Source organism: Perca flavescens, chromosome 8, assembly GCF_004354835.1.
Source record: "Perca flavescens isolate YP-PL-M2 chromosome 8, PFLA_1.0, whole genome shotgun sequence".
NCBI classification, from domain to species: Eukaryota; Metazoa; Chordata; class Actinopteri; order Perciformes; family Percidae; genus Perca; species Perca flavescens.
The window spans coordinates 36,233,620-36,253,934 of record NC_041338.1 but is presented as its reverse complement, the minus strand read 5'-3'; the positions used below and the strand labels follow the sequence as shown (position 1 = coordinate 36,253,934).

The 20,315-nt window shown below is 40.7% G+C and overlaps 1 protein-coding gene across 1 annotated transcript in view; it reads left to right on the top strand.

The window, feature by feature from the left end:
• Positions 1–20,315, top strand: part of immp2l (inner mitochondrial membrane peptidase subunit 2) — a 178,973-nt gene that overhangs the window by 21,004 nt on the left and 137,654 nt on the right. Inside the window, exon 3 of the mRNA XM_028585500.1 lies at positions 2,192–2,295. Coding sequence (XP_028441301.1) covers positions 2,192–2,295 — 104 coding nt within the window. The remainder of the gene's footprint in view (positions 1–2,191; positions 2,296–20,315) is intronic.

Genomic DNA, 20,315 nt, shown 5'->3' with positions numbered 1-20,315 from the left:
GCGGCCCCCCCCACGGTATCAGAAATAGGGGCTGCATTGTTAGAGTGCATGTCGGAGAACATTTGTATTTGAGGTGCATTATTTCCATGCTGAAGTAGTGACACTGCATTAAGATAATGTCATTAATAGTGTGTGTATTGTTATTAAGATAATGTAATTAATAGTGGGTGTATTGTTATTAAAATAATGTCATTAATAGTGGGTGTATTGTTTTTAAGATAATGTCATTAATAGTGGGTGTATTGTTATTAAAATAATGTCATTAATAGTGGGTGTATTGTTTTTAAGATAATGTCATTAATAGTGGGTGTATTGTTATTAAGATAATGTCATTAATAGTGGGCATATTATTAAGATAATGTCATTAATAGTGGGTGTATTGTTATTAAGATAATTTCATTAATAGTGGGTGTATTGTTATTAAGATAATGTCATTAATAGTGGGCGTATTGTTATTAAGAAAGTCATTAATAGTGGGCGTATTGTTATTAAGATAATGCAATAGTGGGTTTATTGTTATTAAGATAATGTCATTAATAGTGGGTGTATTATTAAGATAATGTCATTAATAGTGGGTGTATTGTTATTAAGATAATGTCATTAATAGTGGGTTTGTTATTAAGATGTCATTAATAATGGGTGTATTGTTAAGATAATGTCATTAATAGTGTGTGTATTGTTAAGATAATGTCATTAATAGTGGGTGTATTGTTATTAAGATAATGTCATTAATAGTGGGTTTATTGTTATTTGCTACAGAATGCTTAGCCTATATGTTGAGATCAAAGTTGGCCTATATAGTAACTCAAAAAACACAGTTCAATCACAACTGAAAATATGCCTCATTGTGTTTGTGAATAGAGGTGAATAAATATATTAGTTTGTGTTGCAGCAAAGTGTCAGGACCGTTTTCATCAATCTTAAAGGAAACGCTGAAAGTGATGTCATTTTCTGAACTTACCAGACTGTTGTAACTGTTCTATTTGCCTTTACCCACTTAGTCATTATATCCACATTACTGATGATTACACATCAAAATCATAAAATAAAGTTCATAACACATAATTCTTGAGCAACAGATGCCAACAAATCCACAAAAAGCTCTATCCCCACAGGACAGGACAGGCACAGACACAGCCTCTCTGCTGCGGACCTTATAGGACATATGAGAACCTTGGGGAGTCAACCCACAGCCGTTCTGCTGCGGACCTTATAGGACATATGAGAACCTTGGGGAGTCAACCCACAGCCGCTCTGCTGCGGACCTTATAGGACATATGAGAACCTTGGGGAGTCAACCCACAGCCGCTCTGCTGCGGACCTTATAGGACATATGAGAACCTTGGGGAGTCAACCCACTGCCGCTCTGCTGCGGACCTTATAGGACATATGAGAACCTTGGGGAGTCAACCCACAGCCGCTCTGCTCCGGACCTTATAGGACTTATGAGAACCTTGGGGAGTCAACCCACAGCCGCTCTGCTGCGGACCTTATAGGACATATGAGAACCTTGGGGAGTCAACCCACAGCCGCTAACCCAGAAACGCTTAATGTCAGATAACGTCCATATAGGACTTTGGGTTAGAGTTTTTGACAGTTTTCAGTGGTTATGATGAGCAATATGAGAGATACATTTGGTAATCATTTGTGTGTGTGTGTGTGTGTGTGTGTGTGTGTGTGTGTGTGTGTGTGTGTGTGTATATCTGTGTGTGTGTGTGTGTGTGTGTGTGTGTGTGTATATATATCTGTGTATGTGTGTGTGTGTATATCTGTCTGTGTGTGTGTGTGTGTGTGTGTGTCTGTGCGTGTATATCTGTCTGTGTGTGTGTGTGTATATATCTGTGTGTGTGTGTGTATATATATGTGTGTGTGTGTGTGTTTTTGTCTGTTTGTCTGTGTGTGTCTGTGTCGTGTGTGTCGTGTGTGTGTGTGTGTGACCCCATTATATTTAGACCGTTTGGTTCTGCTCTATACAGTGACTCAACGCTGTTCACCTTTTGTGTCTTTGTTCCTACTGTATGTGAAGATATATAACGGGTGGGAGTGGGACATGTGTGTAGTGTATTGCTTTATATAACCTGGTGTGTGTGTGTGTGTGTGTGTGTGTGTGTGTGTGTGTGTGTGTGTGTGTGTGTGTGTGTGTGTGTGTGTGTGTGTGTGTGTGTGTGTGTGTGTGTGTGTGTGTGAGCAGCCCTTTCTGAACCCAGAGGGCCGGTTGGACTGCGATGTTGTCCTGCTGAACCGCTGGAGTGTGAGGAACTACGAGGTCCAGCGCGGTGACATCGTCTCCCTCATGTGAGTGACTTGTTAACAAAACTGCTTCTCTACACAAAAAAGCGCACAACAACAACACAGCATGAAAACACACAAGTTCTTTCATACTTTTTTCAAAAAGAAAGGAAATTAAAAATCCACCCTCATACACTCAAGTGTAACTGTTGTGTACGTTCTCAACTCCACATAAATCTGATACAGTGTGTGTGTGTGTGTGTGTGTGTGTGTTCTTGTTTAACTACATCCGTGGGGTCCAAAAACCGGGAATACAGTATACTTGTGGAGTTCAGACCCCCATGGTTAAAGGGCTGTTTGAGGGTTAAAACTTGGTTTTAGGATTAGGGATAGAATTAGGTTATGGTTAGGGTAAGGGTTAAGGTTAGGCATTTAGTTGTGATGGTTAATGTAAGGGTAAGGGGCTAGGGAATGCATTATGTCAATGATGGGTCCCCACAAAGATAGTGCCACGCGTGTGTGTGTGTGTGTGTGTGTGTGTGTGTGTGTGTGTGTGTGTGTGTGTGTGTGAGAGTTTGTGTGTGTGTGTGGCTTTATGCAACTCTATTTGTGTACATTTATTGGTAAAGCATTCATGTCTTCCTGATCATATTCCATGGCTCACCTCTGCTCTTCGTTGTCCCAAAAATACTGGAACGAGCTGTAAATTGTGAAAATATGAAGTCTAGTCTTGTGCTCCATTGGACCAAAACAACCGATTTAGTCAACGTGTAGAGCTGAAAGGGAAATGGAAACACCACCGGTTCTGTTTGCCGACGGCACAGTGCTCGTTGGGTTAATTGAAAATGATGACTATATTCACTATCAAAATGAGATAAAAGGTTTTTGTTGATTTTTTTGTATTCTTTTTTTGACACTCATTTCCTAGAATTCAACGTTAAGAAAACTAAAGAATTAGTAACTGATTACAGGAGAAATAAGACGACAACTGAGGCAGTGGCAATTAAAGGTTCAGTAATAGAATAATAGAATAGAGTGAACACATACAAGTATTTGGGCATTGTTCTTAACGATAGGCTAACATGGTCAGATCATGTTGACTTACTGATGAAAAAATGAAGTCCATGTGTTTACTGTTTGAGGACGTTGCAGTCCTTTAAGGTGAATACAGATGTGGTGAGAATGTTTTTTGTGTCCGTGATATGTAGTGTTTGGAGTTACAGTGTAGTGGGTTAAGGGGGGGAAATGCTGGGATAACCGAGAAGGCCAGGATTGATACAGTGACTAAAAGGGCTGGAAAAATGGTGGGAGAGTTAAATAAAGTGGATCAAGTATATAACTACCGTCTGGCAAAAACGACACAGAAAATAACGAAGGACCCGGGTCAACCCTCTTCATGGTAATCTGACTGGCAGGGTTATGGAACATAGTGGTAGGCTAAGGCCTCCCGTGACACAAACTAAGCGGTATGCTCTCTCTTTTATACCTCAGGCTATCAGACAGCACAACGAACACTTTAAACGTACATTTTTATAAATATTGTATTGTATTTATGTACAGCCAAAAGTTTGGACACACCTTCTCATTCAATGAGTTTCCTTTTTATTTCCATGACTATTTACGTTGTAGATTCTCACTGAAGGCATCAAAACTATGAATGAACACATATGGAATTATGTACTTAACAAAAAAGTGTGAAATAACTGAAAACATGTCTTATATTTTAGATTCTTCAAAGTAGCCACCCTTTGCTTTTTTATTAATAAGGGAAATAATTCCACTAATTAACCCTGACAAAGCACACCTGTGAAGGTAAAACCATTTCAGGTGACTACCTCATGAAGCTCATTGAGAGAACACCAAGGGTTTGCAGAGTTATCAAAAAAGCAAAGTGTGGCTACTTTGAAGAATCTAAAATATAAAAATGTTGTTAAGTACATAATTCCATATGTGTTCATCCATAGTTTTGATGCCTTCAGTGAGAATCTACGATGTAAATAGTCATGAAAATAAAAAAAACACATTGAATGAGAAGGTGTGTCCAAACTTTTGGCCTGTACTGTATTGTATTTATTGTGTTGTTTTAGGCGGGTATGAGCACTGTAATTTCCGTTTTTATGGATGAAATAAACTTGACTTTGACTAAAGTTAAATCCGAGTGCAGAAACCGTGGCGTGTTCGTGGCGTTATCGGCTCTGTGCGTCTCACCCCCCATTCCTACCGCCGCCAGCCTTTTTGTGTCTGTTTGTCTTCCAATCTTAACGCCACATGTTTACCTGGCAGCCCCTTTTTATTTTGTGAAGGTGAAGGGAGATTTTCTTCCCTCAAAGCAACAGATAGCTGCGTCCGTGGAAATGTGTCATTTGTGCAATATGTGGGCTATTGGGGTGTCCTTTATGTCATTTGTGCAATATGTGGGCTATTGGGTTGTCCTTTATGTCATTTGTGCAATTTGTGGGCTATTGGGGTGTCCTTTATGTCATTTGTGCAATATGTGGGCTATTGGGGTGTCCTTTGTCATTTGTGCAATATGTGGGCTATTGGGGTGTCCTTTATGTCATTTGTGCAATATGTGGGCTATTGGGGTGTCCTTTATGTCATTTGTGCAATATGTGGGCTATTGGGGTGTCCTTTATGTCATTTGTGCAATATGTGGGCTATTGGGGTGTCCTTTGTCATTTGTGCAATATGTGGGCTATTGGGGTGTCCTTTATGTCATTTGTGCAATACATAAGCTATTGGGGTTGTGCAGTATGTGAGTTGTGCAATACGTAGGCTCTTTGGGGTTGTGCATCATGTTATTGTGCATTATGTTAGGCTATTGGAGATTGTACAATAGGTTAGTTGCGCAATACCTAGGGTATTCGGTTGTGCGTTATGTCATTCGTCCAATACATAAGCTATTGGGGTTGGGCAATATGTTAGCTGTGCAATATCGCACTGTGCAAGGGCTGTGCCACACTTATTGCGCAGAATACAGCTAACGGGGTTGTTTAATGGGAAGTGCCAATGAAAGGAGTAGTTAATGTGCTTATTATATGTATATGGAAGCATGTTTGTGTTGCATGAGAGTATGTGTAGAGAGAGATTTGTATTTGGTGTTGTCTTTTTCTGTATTGTGTGTTGTCTTTGTAACGCTGCAGAATGGACAGAGTCCAAACATTTTTCTTCTTCGGGGACAATAACGTATATGTTATCTTATCTCCGCACGTGAAACAGATCTGTATTGACTCGCCTCCTTGCCTGGGGGGGGATTGAGTTAAAAAAAATCCCTCATCTATCGTCTGCCAAGAACATCGCCTTGGATTTAAATTTCAAATGTGATACGGCTACACTGCAGGGACAGGGGGGGAGGTTGGGAGGAAGAGACAGGCTCCTGCCTATAATTGGCTTTCATTTTAAAGGAAAATTGTTCAAGGGGAATGCGCCAGCCTGCAGAGTAATATCTTATTTACAGAGCGCCTCTCGTTCTCAGAGAGCATGCTGGCTCAGGGAAACGATTGTGTCCTCTCTCCGTATGTGTGAGAGCCGAGCGTTTGTCACGCTTTCAAGGCGGACCATTACGAACCCTGATTGATTTTTAGTGTCCGCCTGTGAACACAATACACGGCCATTTGTCTCAGAGCTGATTTCCGCAAAACATAATTTTCTTTTCGGAGATGTGGGGGGGTGGGGGGGGTTAGGAAATGCTTTTTTGTCCTTTCGGTTGTAAATCGGCAGCAGGAGAGATGAAAGGGTTTTTTGAGGGTTTGACGGCAGCCAATCGTGGATCGACAAGGGAGTTGTGGTGAAGTTCCACCGTCTATGAATATGAATATTCAGCGAAAGACTCGTGGAGCCGTGGAAAACCTTCAAAAGCCTGCCGCTGTTAAGCTGCGTCTAGCAGCTCCGAGAGGCTGTTTTTATCACCACCCACCCAGACAAAAATCAAGAACAGATGACACCGTGACTACAGTACTCCAGACCGTTCAGCAGAATAGACAATAAACCAAATTAAGGCTGCGTATTGGCAATAATCTGGCCATACGATTACGTATCACGAGTCAATATATTGCGATATATTGCGATACTGTGCGTAAGGCGATATATTGGGATTTCTTTTTAAGCATAATTTTAGAAAAACTAATATTTAAAAAAAGACATGATGTTCATGAAAGTCAAAGAAGTTTACTTTAGGTAAACAATTCAGTACACAGAAAATCAAACAGCCAGTTTGGGATTGTGGTTCCCAGGTTCTTAGTGAGCTAATGTTTTTGCTGTTAGCTTCTAGCAAAAAGTCAGGCACTGTTAGGCACCAGAGTCTGGTAGGACCAGGCTAATGTACCAGAGTCTGGTAGGACCAGGCTAATGGACCAGAGTCTGGTAGGACCAGGCTAATGGACCAGAGTCTGGTAGGATCAGGCTACTGTCTGGCTATTATTAACCCTCTAAAGGTCTAAGAGCATTTCTATACATCTTCTTGAATTCTCTTGAATTCTCTATTCACATATAACTGATCCCCATGTGTTTCATATCAAAATGTTCAGAACAAACTCAGCTTTCTGTACAGTGATGCCCAAAATAGTTTCAGATCAACTTGTAAAGAGATAATTTGGCCATAAAGCAGAAATAGTTGTCAAATGTCTTGTAAAAACATACCTACGCATGTTAGAAATGAGCTTACAAAAGTCTTGGGTTCACAAAATAAAAAGTATACAAAAATGAAATAGTAAAGGAAATTTTGTAATGCATTTTCTGTGTAATGGTGTAATGGTGACCACATGAAGTTTACCTTAACTACACCACTGATAATACTGATATACTACATTATAATACTACTTTTAGGTATAATTAATTGTGGGTTACATAACACTGGCTTTAATGTAATCCTTAATTCAGTTAGGGCTCCCTTTTGTCTTGAATTTGAGCAGGTTCATGACCAAGTAAAGGCTCGACAGACTGCTTTAGGGTTCACTCTCAGCCCTGTAATCTTTGAGACCCACAGCTCAGTCAGCCGCAAGCTTCAGAACTAAATCAGGAGCTACAAATCGTCCATATTAGATGCCCTACGTTCAGCGAGCATGTGTTCACCACTGCGACAGTTTAATTATAATAAGTAGTGTCATATCCGTGCAACGACTGTGTTTCTTCTGCTCCGTCTCCAAAAGTCTCCAGAGATCAAGACGTAGAAAACCTCAAGTCTAGTTTGAGTTGATTTTTTTTTCCCACAAATGCTAAAACACACTGGGGAGGAAACTAACAACAGCCACACAAAAAAAACAGGAAATGAAGTACAAACGGTTCAGGTGAGGAAACATTAGAAGCCCGCGGGGTTTCTAAAAACATCTCAACCTGAACGAGACGAGGAAAAAAACCCACAGGGATGCAAATTAGAAGAGCGAAGAGACAAAACAATGCAAAGAGAGAACTAACAAGAGAGCGAGAGGAAGCCAAAGGATATAAAAGTAATGAGCCCTGCCAGGGTTTGTGTGTTTTGACACGTTAGGATAGATAGAGAGTGCATGCTGGGTAATGAAGGTATTTTGTTCTGGTTCTTTGAATGTATGATGAAGCTGAAAATGAAAAATTACATTTGTGTTTCTGTTTGTTGGAAGAACGTGATGAACAACCATCGATCTAAACACGGAAACTTTAAATAATGTCTTATTAAAAGCTGATTTTAGTAATAGTAAAAGCTGATTTTGCACATGCAAACCAAAGACAAGTGACTGCCTTTTGCCTTCCAGGACATGAACACCTGTTTCCTGGGTGAAAGTCTTGTGTTTTCTCCTTAACTTCTTCAGGACATAAACACCTGTTTCCTGGGTGAAAGTCTTGTGTTTTCTCCTTAACTTCTTCAGGACATAAACACCTGTTTCCTGGGTGAAAGTCTTGTGTTTTCTCCTTAACTTCTTCAGGACATGAACACCTGTTTCCTGGGTGAAAGTCTTGTGTTTTTTCCTTAACTTCTTCAGGACATGAACACCTGTTTCCTGGGTGAAAGTCTTGTGTTTTCTCCTTAACTTCTTCAGGACATGAACTCTGGTCCCCGGCTTGAAAGGCCTGTGTTTTAAGAGCCAAACATCCCCCCGACCTCATCCCCTACTAGGATCTTCACACTCTTATACAGCAGCAGTCAATGTGTGGGAATAAAGCAATAAATACGAGAAATACATATAACTCACAGTGCTTTACTTTTTGTAGCTAAATGTGCCGAATAATGTCTGAATACAAACCATGTTTTCATCATTTTTGGGGCTTTAGATCCTGTAAAAAGAACCAAATTAACTGGACTTACAGTACAGCTTCACACATTTAGTCATATTTTCTCCCATGGTCTAATCTGCTGTCGTGCGTCAGACGGCAGCCGTCTTCTTCAAAAAGTTTGATGAAGAGGAAATGAGAGGAACGAGCCGTGGTGTCTGTGTGCTCGGCAGCTAGTTTCATATATTTATATCTGGTGAGATTCCCGATCAGCCGAGCAGGAAATTAAGTATTCACATCTTCTTACGGGTTAAGATTCATGGCCTCGCCGATCGCTAATTAGCAAGTAGATAATCAGGTGTAGGACAGTAAAGCAGAGAGTAGAAGGACCTTATCTCTCTTGTTTACCTGCTGAACATATAGATCTAATGAGTCCTCTATACAAAGGGATGTTTGTGGACCAATGTCTGTTTTAAAGGAAAACGCCGACTTATTGGGAATTTAGCTTATTCACCGTAACCCCCAGAGTTAGACGAGTCCATACATACCCTTCTCATCTCCGTGCGTGCTGTAACGCTGTCTGACGGCTCCAGCAGCATCAGGCCAGCACAGAACTAGCAGGTGAATGGTTCCAGTAATCCTACTGCTCCCAATAAGTGACAAAATAACTCCAACATGTTCCTATTTACATGTTGTGATTTATAGAGTCACAGCGTGTACAAAAAACAACGTGACATGAGACACAGCCGTCTTCTAACCGTAAACAAACCAGGAACTATATTCTCAGGCGGAAGAATATAGTACTTAGGCGGAATGATTTGCTTTGCAGCAAGCCTGTCTGAGAATATAGTTCCCGGTTTGTTTACAGTTAGAAGACGGCTGTGTCTCATGTTACGTTGTTTTTTGTACACGCTGTGAATCTACAAATCACAACATGTAAATAGGAACATGTTGGCGTTATTTTGTCACTTATTCGGAGTAGTAGGATTACTGGAACCATTCACCTGCAGGATCTGTGCTAGGCTAAGCTAATGATGGAACCGTCAGACAGCGTGACAGCACGCACGGAGATGAGAAGGGTATGTATGGACTTGTCTAACTCTGGGGGTTACGGTGAATAAGCTAAATTCCCAATAAGTCTGCGTGTTCCTTTAAACCATCATAATGACGACATTTCTGCCTTGTGAGGACATTTTGGCCGGCCCTCACTCTTAAGGACTGTTTGAAGGTTAACCGTATAAAGTAGTGTGGATCAACAAAAACTTACATTTCCAGCTTCATCTTTTTGATTCTGCCTTTCTTTAAATCATTGTTAATTTCTGAACTGTATGACAATCTATGTAAGCACATAAAGAGAATTAAAATGAAGGCGCGTGGGACCGGCCCGTTCTGGGAACGGCAAGGATTGCATCCCGGAGTGCTGTGTGGACTCGCCAGACCTTCCTCCGCAATGAGAAATTAAACTACCGGTATACAGGAAACGACTTAATGACTGTGAATGAGCGTATTGGCGGTTTCATTTTTAGAGTTTCTGTTTCTGTGTTCCTCTGATAGCAGCTGACAGTAGATTGATGTTTTCACAGCTCTGTGCCGGCTCCAAACAACAATCCCAAAGCAAAAACTCTCCGTCTCTCGCATGTGAATTCACACAATCCTACGCCGTGTGTGGCGCTGCAGTTGTAGCCGGTTAAAAGATACAGAAATGCTAACAACCCAGAGCAGTTTCTTGGTGGAACTTGCACTTTGGTTCGGCATTACGTGCATTCATCTACATACCATTAAGTCTCGAACCGTTTCCTTTCTAACGGACACTAACATCTTTTAGTTTTTAAACCACAGTTGACACTTTAACTGCAACTAATTTCTGCTGGTGTTTACAGCTTAACTAACTCACAAATTGGCAGTTATATCTTTGAGCATTTACACTTCACTTCCTAAAGTAATTGACCTTATGGAGGCTTTATAATAAGGAACGCATTTCAGACTTTGAAAGGTCCGAACTGCTGCTCCACTGGTCCAGTTAGAAATGAGCCATAAAAAGCTGTAAACAAGAACAGGGACAAAAATGTAATAAGTGCGGAAATTGTCAACATGTTGGAAGGAATTATGGAAATTTAGGAAGTGCTTAATAACAGAAGAGGGATTGACTGAGATGGCTATTAATTAGAGAATCTGGAAATGGAAACAAAAAACATGCATGCATGTTACAATCATATTTGGGAATAGAAAACGGGATACAGAGATACATCAATGTACACTAAATCTACATATATACAGCAGCTGTAAATCATACTTATATTAACAAGTTTGAGTTTATTATTTTGTCTCAGTGCAAACTGTAATTATAGCACAGATGGTGTGGAATAGCTGCGAGTGCATAATTTGCAAGACTACATGTGGAATTCATGCGGGAGTCTGAAACTAATTTCCATTAAATTAGTATTAAAGCCTTGTTAATTAAATATGCCCACTGAGACAGAGTCAGCCTTTAGAAAAGGGAGAAACAGTCCAGACACCACGGTCAGGGAAACATACTGGTATTTTTACATGTAAGTAGGGTTGGGTTAGAGCTGGGCAACATATCGATATTATATCGATATCGTGATATGAAACTAGATATCGTATTACCATGGGAATCATGTATTCTTCGTGAGGCCTTACTCAATGGAGCTGTATTAATTATCGTCTTCTCTCTGTAGAGACCTGCAGGACCCGAGCAGAGCTATGATGCTCTCCCAGGTTACCTTAGGTTAGTAACAGCTATATTATGGTCTATTAGGAAAAATTATTATCCAGCTAACTACTAATTGTTGTGGTTGCTATTGGCCTGATAATACACAATGCTAGGGTATTGGTTAAGTTGTACAATGTAGAAGCTGTGAATATAATGTATTATATCTAGAGGTCGACACATACTGTACAGTACAAATGCAGTGTTAGCACTGCTTAACTGGTTCATCTTTATAGTTTTGTGCTCATCTGTACTTTCCTAGTTATGAAAAAGACTATCTTTAAAAGAGACTATCCTTACTCAGTAATTGGGGACGCACCTCTGTAAGACCCGCCCACGCAAGATATTTGTGTCAGAATCGCAAGCAAAAACTCAGGGAGCGCAAAGGAGAAAGCTGGGAGCATGACTGCAAACGTGATGGAGAGAGCAAAAGACTGATCACTGAGAAAGAAGCAGAGGGAACTGTAAACAAAAGGACATATCATCAAACAAATAAAAGACCAATAGTTTACAACTACACAAATGTTTTGTTTGCAAGTTTTAAGTTTTACCTTTTGAGGTGACAATTTCTTTGCTTGAGTTAGTGTTTTTTGTTTGATACTTTAGAAGTTTTGCTTGGAATTAAAGTCACAAAACTAATCCCATAGTTGTGACGCTAGTTAACACTCGACAGCATGGTAACGTTAGCCTTCCGTTAGCTAGTAGCTGGATAAAACAAGGTTCAAATGCTAACAGCTAAAGAAAAGTGTGTCTGTATTTCACTGTAGAGGAACACTGGCACGTAACAATCTGCAGCTGCCGGTGTCGAAAAAAATTGTCTATATCCTCGACGTTCCACTTCTGGGATTGCTCCGGTGCCGCAGGATATTCCGCTGTATGCATGTCTTTTTGGCTGGATATTCGTCCCCTTCCTCTTTCTTTGTGTTGGCGTTCTAACCTCCGGTGGATTTCTGAGGACTATGGTTAACTGCTCCCCAGATCTCTGCAGGGTAAATCCAGACAGCTAGCTAGACTATCTGTCCAATCTGAGTTTTCTGTTGCACGACTAAAACTACTTTTGAACGTACACACAGTCCACCAAAACAAGTTCCTTCCTGAGGCTATTTAGCAGAGGCTCCGTGGCTCCGTCTGGAGCTTAGCCCCGCCCCAAGACAATTGTGATTGGTTTAGAGAAATGCCAATAAACCAGAGCATGTTTTTCTCTCAAACGCAACATTTTTCAACTTTCTGCTAAGATATATTATATACAAATATATATTACTCTTTTGCAACGAAAATGCGGGGATTATGAAATCATGCAAAGCCCCGCATATTTTGCGCGGAAATCGGTGATTTATGCGGCGAAAGTGCGGCTTATTTGAAAAAATATGCGGACTTTGGCTGATTATGCGTTTAATTATGCGATCGCATAATCGCGTTTTTCTGGAGCGACTGGTAAATAGACGATTTACCATTACACACACATACACTAATAACAATGAAGTAACTAGAACGTAAATTCCTTTTAATAAGAGAAGAAGTTCATTCCATTAGTCTTTCTCTCTCTCCATCCCCGCTGTGATGCATGCTGGGTGACAGGATGCGTTTTCTGTTGTCCAATCACGCTGGATGTCGTTCCTCTTCCTGGGATTCGTCTCCTTCTTCTCCCCTCGTACCGACATCAAAGCCAACAGTCTGCCGCTAACTCTCACACATCTCCTCCCACGGGCCAGCTGGGAATTACCTCCGAGCGAGATGTTTCCTTGTCTGTCCGTTTAGCGTACGTCCCTCCCTCCCTCCCTCCCTCCCTTCCTCTCTCTCTCCCAATGCCATCACTCAGATGACATATTGAGGGCACAATGAAAACTGTACGTTAACACCGGAGGGAGTGACACACTTAAAGACAGAGAGCAGGTGGAGGAAAAGAAGGAAAGGAAGACTCTTTACACTCCATCAGAAGGCAGTTTTATTGCTTCAGACATGAGTATACGGCTGCAACTAACGGTTGTTTTCATTGTGGATTAATGTGTGGATTATTTCCTAGATGAATGGATTACTTGTTTGGTCTCTAAAATGTCAGAAAATGGTAAAATTTGTCGTCCAAAATGACGTCCTCAAATGTCTTGTTTTGTCCACAACTCAAAGATATTCAGTTTCCTGTCCCAGAGGAGAGAAGACACTAGAACAATATTCACATTTAACACGCTGGAATCAGGGAAGTTTGTCGTTTTGCCTTTATCGATCGATTGTTAAAGGTCCCATGGCATGAAAATGTCACTTTACGAGGTTTTTTTAACATTAATATGAGTTCCCCCAGCCTGTCTATTAGGGCTGTAGTGATACACTAATCTCACGATACGATACGATACACGATATTCAGCTCACGATACGATATATATCACAATATTCAGCCAACGATACGATTCGATACGATTCGATATAATTCGATACACTTACATCATTTTCTGAAAGATTTAAAGGGGACCGAGTGATTTTGGTGACATCTTGTGAGTGTTCCATTTACTTGGATTTAATTAATTGAACTGAAAACATCAATTAAACAACATATGTCTCTGACTGGACAGAGAGTCTACAGCAGGGATCATCAACTACATTTTTTTCAGAATTTTTCTAAGCACTGTGGCAGCCGGACTTTGAAATAAAGAAAATAAAATGAATTTATAACTAATACGCCTATTCTCTTTAACTTTCTTACTGAATTAATGCTATTTTTTTGCTATGTATTAGTGTGAGCAAACTCCTAAAAAATATGGAAACTCCCTAATGATAACTGGCTCTTTAACTAGAAAAAGATCTCAGACTAGGAGGCAGTTCACTGAGGAGTGATGGTTAAAGTCTGTGATTATGGAAACATTACTGTAGTATGCAGCATCCTGATTGGTGGAAAATGCTTGCAGAAAGAAAGGCTGTTGTCAGGTAAACATGTCACTGTCAACGAGGCTGAAGCGGAAAGTTGACATGGAAAAGCCAGAAGCCCAGCTTTAATGATGAATGGACTGATAAGCAGGCTATGCACTCGTCATGTATGCCTCCTTTGCAATGAAACGATGTTGTTGCAAAATAATACAACCATCATCATCATCATCATCATCACTGAACATAACGATCGCGTCATTCACGTGCATATTAAGTAGCTCCAGATTGTCCGCTCTAGCGGAGGGTTTGGTTTGTTCAGCCAGCAGTCAGGTTAACAAGAATTTGTCAAAATTTCCAGATTCCCAGCAACCTAAGATAAACAGTTAGACTACAAACCGACAGCTTTTGTTTTACCTTGTTTGTCAAAATTCGCTATTTGCAGAGTAGAGCTGTGTTTGCGTAAAACATTGCGGTGGACTGAGCAGATTGAAATATCGCTTTCTACATGTTGATGCCGGTCTACACAGGTGAGTGCATTGATAAGTGTTGACTTTCTACTCACGAAGGTTTAATTGGAGCCTATTTACAGAAAAGAGACCAGCGTGAGTTCATCTGCCCCAGCGGCCGTTGGTAACTCTGTATCGTTCCCAGTCAGGTGCTGCGTGTTTTAACCTTTAACACACACACACACACACACACACACACACACACACACACACACACACACACACACACACACACACACACACACACACACACACATCTCGGCTCAGCCGTGTGTGTGGAGCTCGGTCATTGCTGTACAGAATCCCGGCATGTGAATAGAGATGTAAATACAGGGGGCTGGGTTTTTGCTCTAAATGCTGAAAATGATAAATAACAGAACACAGTTTTTCCTCTTTACAGTTTGTGAATTCATGATTATTCTGCGGGCCAGACTAAAAGCTTTGGCGGCGGGCCGCCAGTTGACGTTGGCTGCTCTACAGCGACACTAGCGGCTGGCTGACCAAATCGCTCTTCCTGCAACGTGAACGGAGGTAAACACGGGGAATTTGAATGGGAGTTATGTATCGATACTCGCTGCATAAAAATCGATACTTTCTTGGGGAATAAAATATCAATTTATATCGCAGAATCGATAAAATTGCTCAGCCTTACTGTCTATGGTCCCCCAGTGGCTAGAAATGGTCATAGGTGTAAACCGAGCCCTGGGTATCCTGCTCTGCCTTTGAGAAAATGAAAGCTCAGATGGATCAATCAGGGATCTTCTCCTTATGAGGTCATAAGGAGCAAGGTTACCTCCCCTTTCTCTGCTTTGCCTGCCCAGAGAATTTGGCCCACCCATGAGAGAGAGAGAGAGAGAGAGAGAGAGAGAGAGAGAGAGAGAGAGAGAGAGAGAGAGAGAGAGAGAGAGAGAGAGAGAGAGAGACATCATGGCTTTCAAACGAGCAAAGTGGCAGTTGGTCAAGCCCACCCCCCCACCCCATTGCTCATCCTAAGGAAAGCTCATTGTGGGACTGGCTCTAGTGGCTGTAATTCTGCACCAAGGCTGAATTTCAGGAAAGAGACTTCAGATACAGTATTAGAGGACCACTAAGGTCTATATAAAAGAGACTTCAGATACAGTATTAGAGGACCACTAAGGTCTATATAAAAGAGACTTCAGATACAGTATTAGGGGACCACTAAGGTCTATATAAAAGAGACTTCAGATACAGTATTAGGGGACCACTAAGGCCTATATAAAAGAGACTTCAGATACAGTATTAGGGGACCACTAAGTCCTATATAAAAGCATACAAAGAGTACCATGTCATGGGACCTTTTTAATAGTTGGCAAATAATTTATGTTGACAACGAGGGCTGGTTATCGTTACACTCTGACATACAGTACAGGCCAAAAGTTTGGACACACTTCTCATTCAATGTGTTTCCTTTTTATTTTCATGACTATTTACATTGTAGATTCTCACTGAAGGCATCAAAACTATGAATGAACACATATGGAATTATGTACTTAACAAAAAAGTGTGAAATAACTGAAAACATGTCTTATATTTTAGATTCTTCAAAGTAGCCACCCTTTGATTTTTTATTAATAAGGGAAATAATCCCACTAATTAACCCTGACAAAGCACACCTGTGAAGGTAAAACCATTTCAGGTGACTACCTCATGAAGCTCATTGAGAGAACACCAAGGGTTTGCAGAGTTATCAAAAAAAGCAAAGGGTGGCTACTTTGAAGAATCTAAAATATAAGACATGTTTTCAGTTATTTCACACTTTTTTGTTAAGTACATAATTCCACATGTGTTCATAAATAGTTTTGATGCCTTCAGTGAGAATCTACAATGTAAATAGTCATGAAAATAAAGGAACACATTGAATGAGAAGGTGTGACTTTTGTCCTGTACTGTACACTTGTGAAATGTCATCCCAGTCAGTCACAAGGAAAGCGGAGTAATGCGTGTCATTTGAAGATATTTACTAAAGGCAATTGACTTCACCAGAGTAACAACAGTATTGGTTATTGGTTTTAAACATACTACTGTAACTTGACATGAATGACTTATTTCCAAGAAACGTACGAGCACATCTCTGGTAAACGCAAGAATTAAGGGTTGACATTTTACCTAACAGATATCACCGTGAAACCTACTTTGATTACTTTCATTAAGGCAGTTATTTGTTGTATTATACGTTTTCTGAAATGTGTTTAAATATGCAAAGGAGGCATCATCTTATTCAAGATATGCATCCTTTTGCACAACTCTTTGCGGAAAAACTCTGATTTACAGATCTGTCGAGAAGAATATGATTGAAGAATAGCATCGGTGATCAAGTTTAAGTACAGTATGACATGTGGAGCTGAGCTGGCAGCCACAGCTGCTCCACATCCTTAAACTTGCCACTGGAAACTGGAAAATGAGCTTTGATCCGGTGCTAATTCTGCTGCCGCTGCTGCTGGGAGGCTTTTTCCCTTCCGGACGCCGAGCTCCCAGCAGGCTTTGTGTCACTGACGTTTTAACACGGTTCTGTTAATCGCTCCTGTGACGGGAATTACATAGAAAAGTGCAGACACACCATAGACTTGACGACAACCCCTGCTCTTAAACTTTTAAACGTAAAAGTAGAGCTGAGCAATGTGTCGATATTATATCAATATCGTGATATGAGACTAGACATCATCTTAGATTTTGGATATCGTAATATGGCATAAGTGTCTTTTCCTGGTTTTAAAGGCTGCATTACAGTAAAGTGATGTACTTCTCTGAACTTACCAGACTGTTGTAACTGTAGTATTATTTGCCTTTTACCCACTTAGACATTATATCCACATTACTGATGATTATTTATCTAAAATTTCATTGTTTAAATATTTTGTGAAAGCACCGATAGTCAACACTGCAATATCGTTCCGGTATCAATATCGAGGTATTTGGTCAAAAATATTGTGATATTTGATTTTGTCCGTATCGCCCAGCCCTACGTAGCAGTATTTTTTCAAAAACCAAACCCCACAAAGACCACTGTGTGGGGCACTGCAGTTAGTTTAATTTTGTTAGTTTAGTTTATTTTAGTTAAAGGTGCGCTATGAGTTCCTGCGTGGTCAACACAGTCTCACTCCCTACTCGTCAAATGTATGTCAAGGACCCTGGCGTCAAGTTTCAAAGAAATAGGGGTACCCTTGACGTTATTTTTCGACGAGGGGGTCCGTCAGATAGACATTCATGTTATTCCCTCACCGTCGGATATCGACGAAAGAAAAAACATTTAAACGAATCCGCAGAAAATTATAACTATCTTTATTGTTTAACTTCTCAAATACAACATTAGAAAAAAACATTAATATTACGAATATTATATATTTTTATCTTTGTATCCGCTGATCGAGACGTACTACGTCATTTCCGGAGTTTCCCGCGGATTCGTTTAAACGTTATTATGGTTCATAACTTACTGGAACAAAACTGAGCAACGTGTTGTTGCTGATGACCCAATCACTGACTGTATATATGTATATTGAAGCAATCCTGGCGTTAAAGACCAGCTGATTGCTGCCCAAATCTTTGAAATGAATGGCCGCATTGCATTGGGGGATATCGGCTTTGAGTGCGTTTAGCGTCACTTTCTCTTAGACTTCTACAGAAACCGACCTCCTTTTTGTAACCGCACGTGTTGCCCCCTGCTGGAATTCAGATATAATGCAGGTTTACGGAGTCGCCCCCTGCAGGAATTCAGATATAATGCAGGTTTACGGAGTCGCCCCCTGCTGGAATTCAGATATAATGCAGGTTTACGGAGTCGCCCCCTGCTGGAATTCAGATATAATGCAGGTTTAAGTAGTCTTCCCCTGCTGGAATTCAGATATAATGCAGGTTTAAGGAGTCTCCCCCTGCTGGAATTCAGATATAATGCAGGTTTACAGAGTCTCCCCCTGCTGGAATTCAGATATAATGCAGGTTTACAGAGTCTTCCCCTGCTGGAATTCAGATATAATGCAGGTTTACAGAGTCTTCCCCTGCTGGAATTCAGATATAATGCAGGTTTAAGGTGTCTCCCCCTGCAGGAAGGCTGAAAACGTTGTTGGTTGTATTTTGGGCTTTTTCACGGTGTGTTCGGGGGCCTGGCAGCTAGTGGATCAAGGAGAGATGCCTACAATCTGAGACAAAAATTGGGAAAACCATCTAGGAACTCATAGTGCACCTTTTTAAATGTCCTTTTAATGACAGACATTCACACAGTGAAGCAGCGTCCATTTCTTCTGATATATAGAGAGTCCATTTCTATCTCTTCATCCATCCATCCATCCATCCATCTCCATTTTTGTCATCGTGCTCCCAGACCAGCGGCGATCTGTCACGAAGAATTAGCTGCAAATTTCTTCTTTCATATCTGTGAGTTATATAACAGAGAACAGGCATTTCCAGTGTAGTTTTACAGCTAAATCAATACATGTTTTTTTGTGTGTATAGAGGCTGCACATTTAGTGCAACATACAGGCCCATTAAATCACAACTCCAAGCTTCATTTTCAAGGCAATGATAACAAATTTAAGATGACATAAACGTGGCGTAAAGTTAAGTTAATATTTCCACGTCAGCTCTTAGCTCTTAACATCCAAACGGCTCATAGAGTTTCCTTGCACATCGAGACTCTGATTACTTTTAGTAATCAGCTTACGGCTCCCGATGTTTGCAATATATCCCCCTTTAAATGTCTTCTTAAGTAGGTTAAAGTCGGATAAAACGGTCCCCCGCACCGTCATGTGACAACTGTATTTGCTCGCTACCGAGCCAAACTAAAGCTTAGTGACACTTTTATTGTTGGAAATATTTAAACTTAATACGCCTGATTGCGAGATGGATTACATGTTCACGCAGAGAAAGATAAATGGTAAAAAAGAGACATATTTTCTCCCATTTTGGAAGGAAATAGCTTTGATGGGATATTCATAACAGCAAGATGAATAATGAAGCATACCTACTGTTAAGCTTTTAAGTGCCCATATTATGAAAAATAATGGGATTTTGGGGTGTTATTTTGTGTCTCTGGTGCTTCCACACACATACAAACTTGGAAAAAAACAACCATCCATGGTGTTCTGAGTGAGATCTGGTTCCTGAATGTGTCCTGCCTTCAGTCTCCTGGTGAGCTGGTCACAATCGGCACGGCTTTCTACGGAACTAGCCGAGACGAGCTGGCTAACCACAACCATTAGCATGCTACCTCGTTCTCAATGGCAAAGCACTGCTACAATACACACTAGTTCACCATAATCTCCAAAAGAACTACTTCCATGTGCTCCCTGGTTTAGAAGAAGTCTCCCAGCTGATCCTGCCTTGGAACTGACTGAAGTTGGAGAAACAGCCTTTCTTTTACTGTCTATGAAGCTAGCTGACATCTACGATCTGAGCTACTGAGGATGTGCGAGTGCAATCAAAGATTGTACAGAAGAAGAAAAGAGGTCTCACGCTGTAGCTTAAACAGAGACCTGAACACAGGGTGAAAAGAGGAGCTGCAGCAATGAGATTGAGCTGTGCAGTACTGTACATTCATTTTCTTATCCATCTATCTTCTTCGTTTCCGTCCATCCATATCAAACCGAATAATAACCCATCCAAACTAGACTTAGTATATAAGCCCAGGGACCATACAGCCAGTATACAATACTACTTTTTCAAACGTAAACTGGTCACACACACTGTAAAATGCGAGATCTTTAAACGTGAAACCGCTGCTGCGTCGTGGGCCATCCGGTGTTTCTCGGCACACGGCGAAACGGCTTCGCATCCATCAAGAATGCAAATGAAAA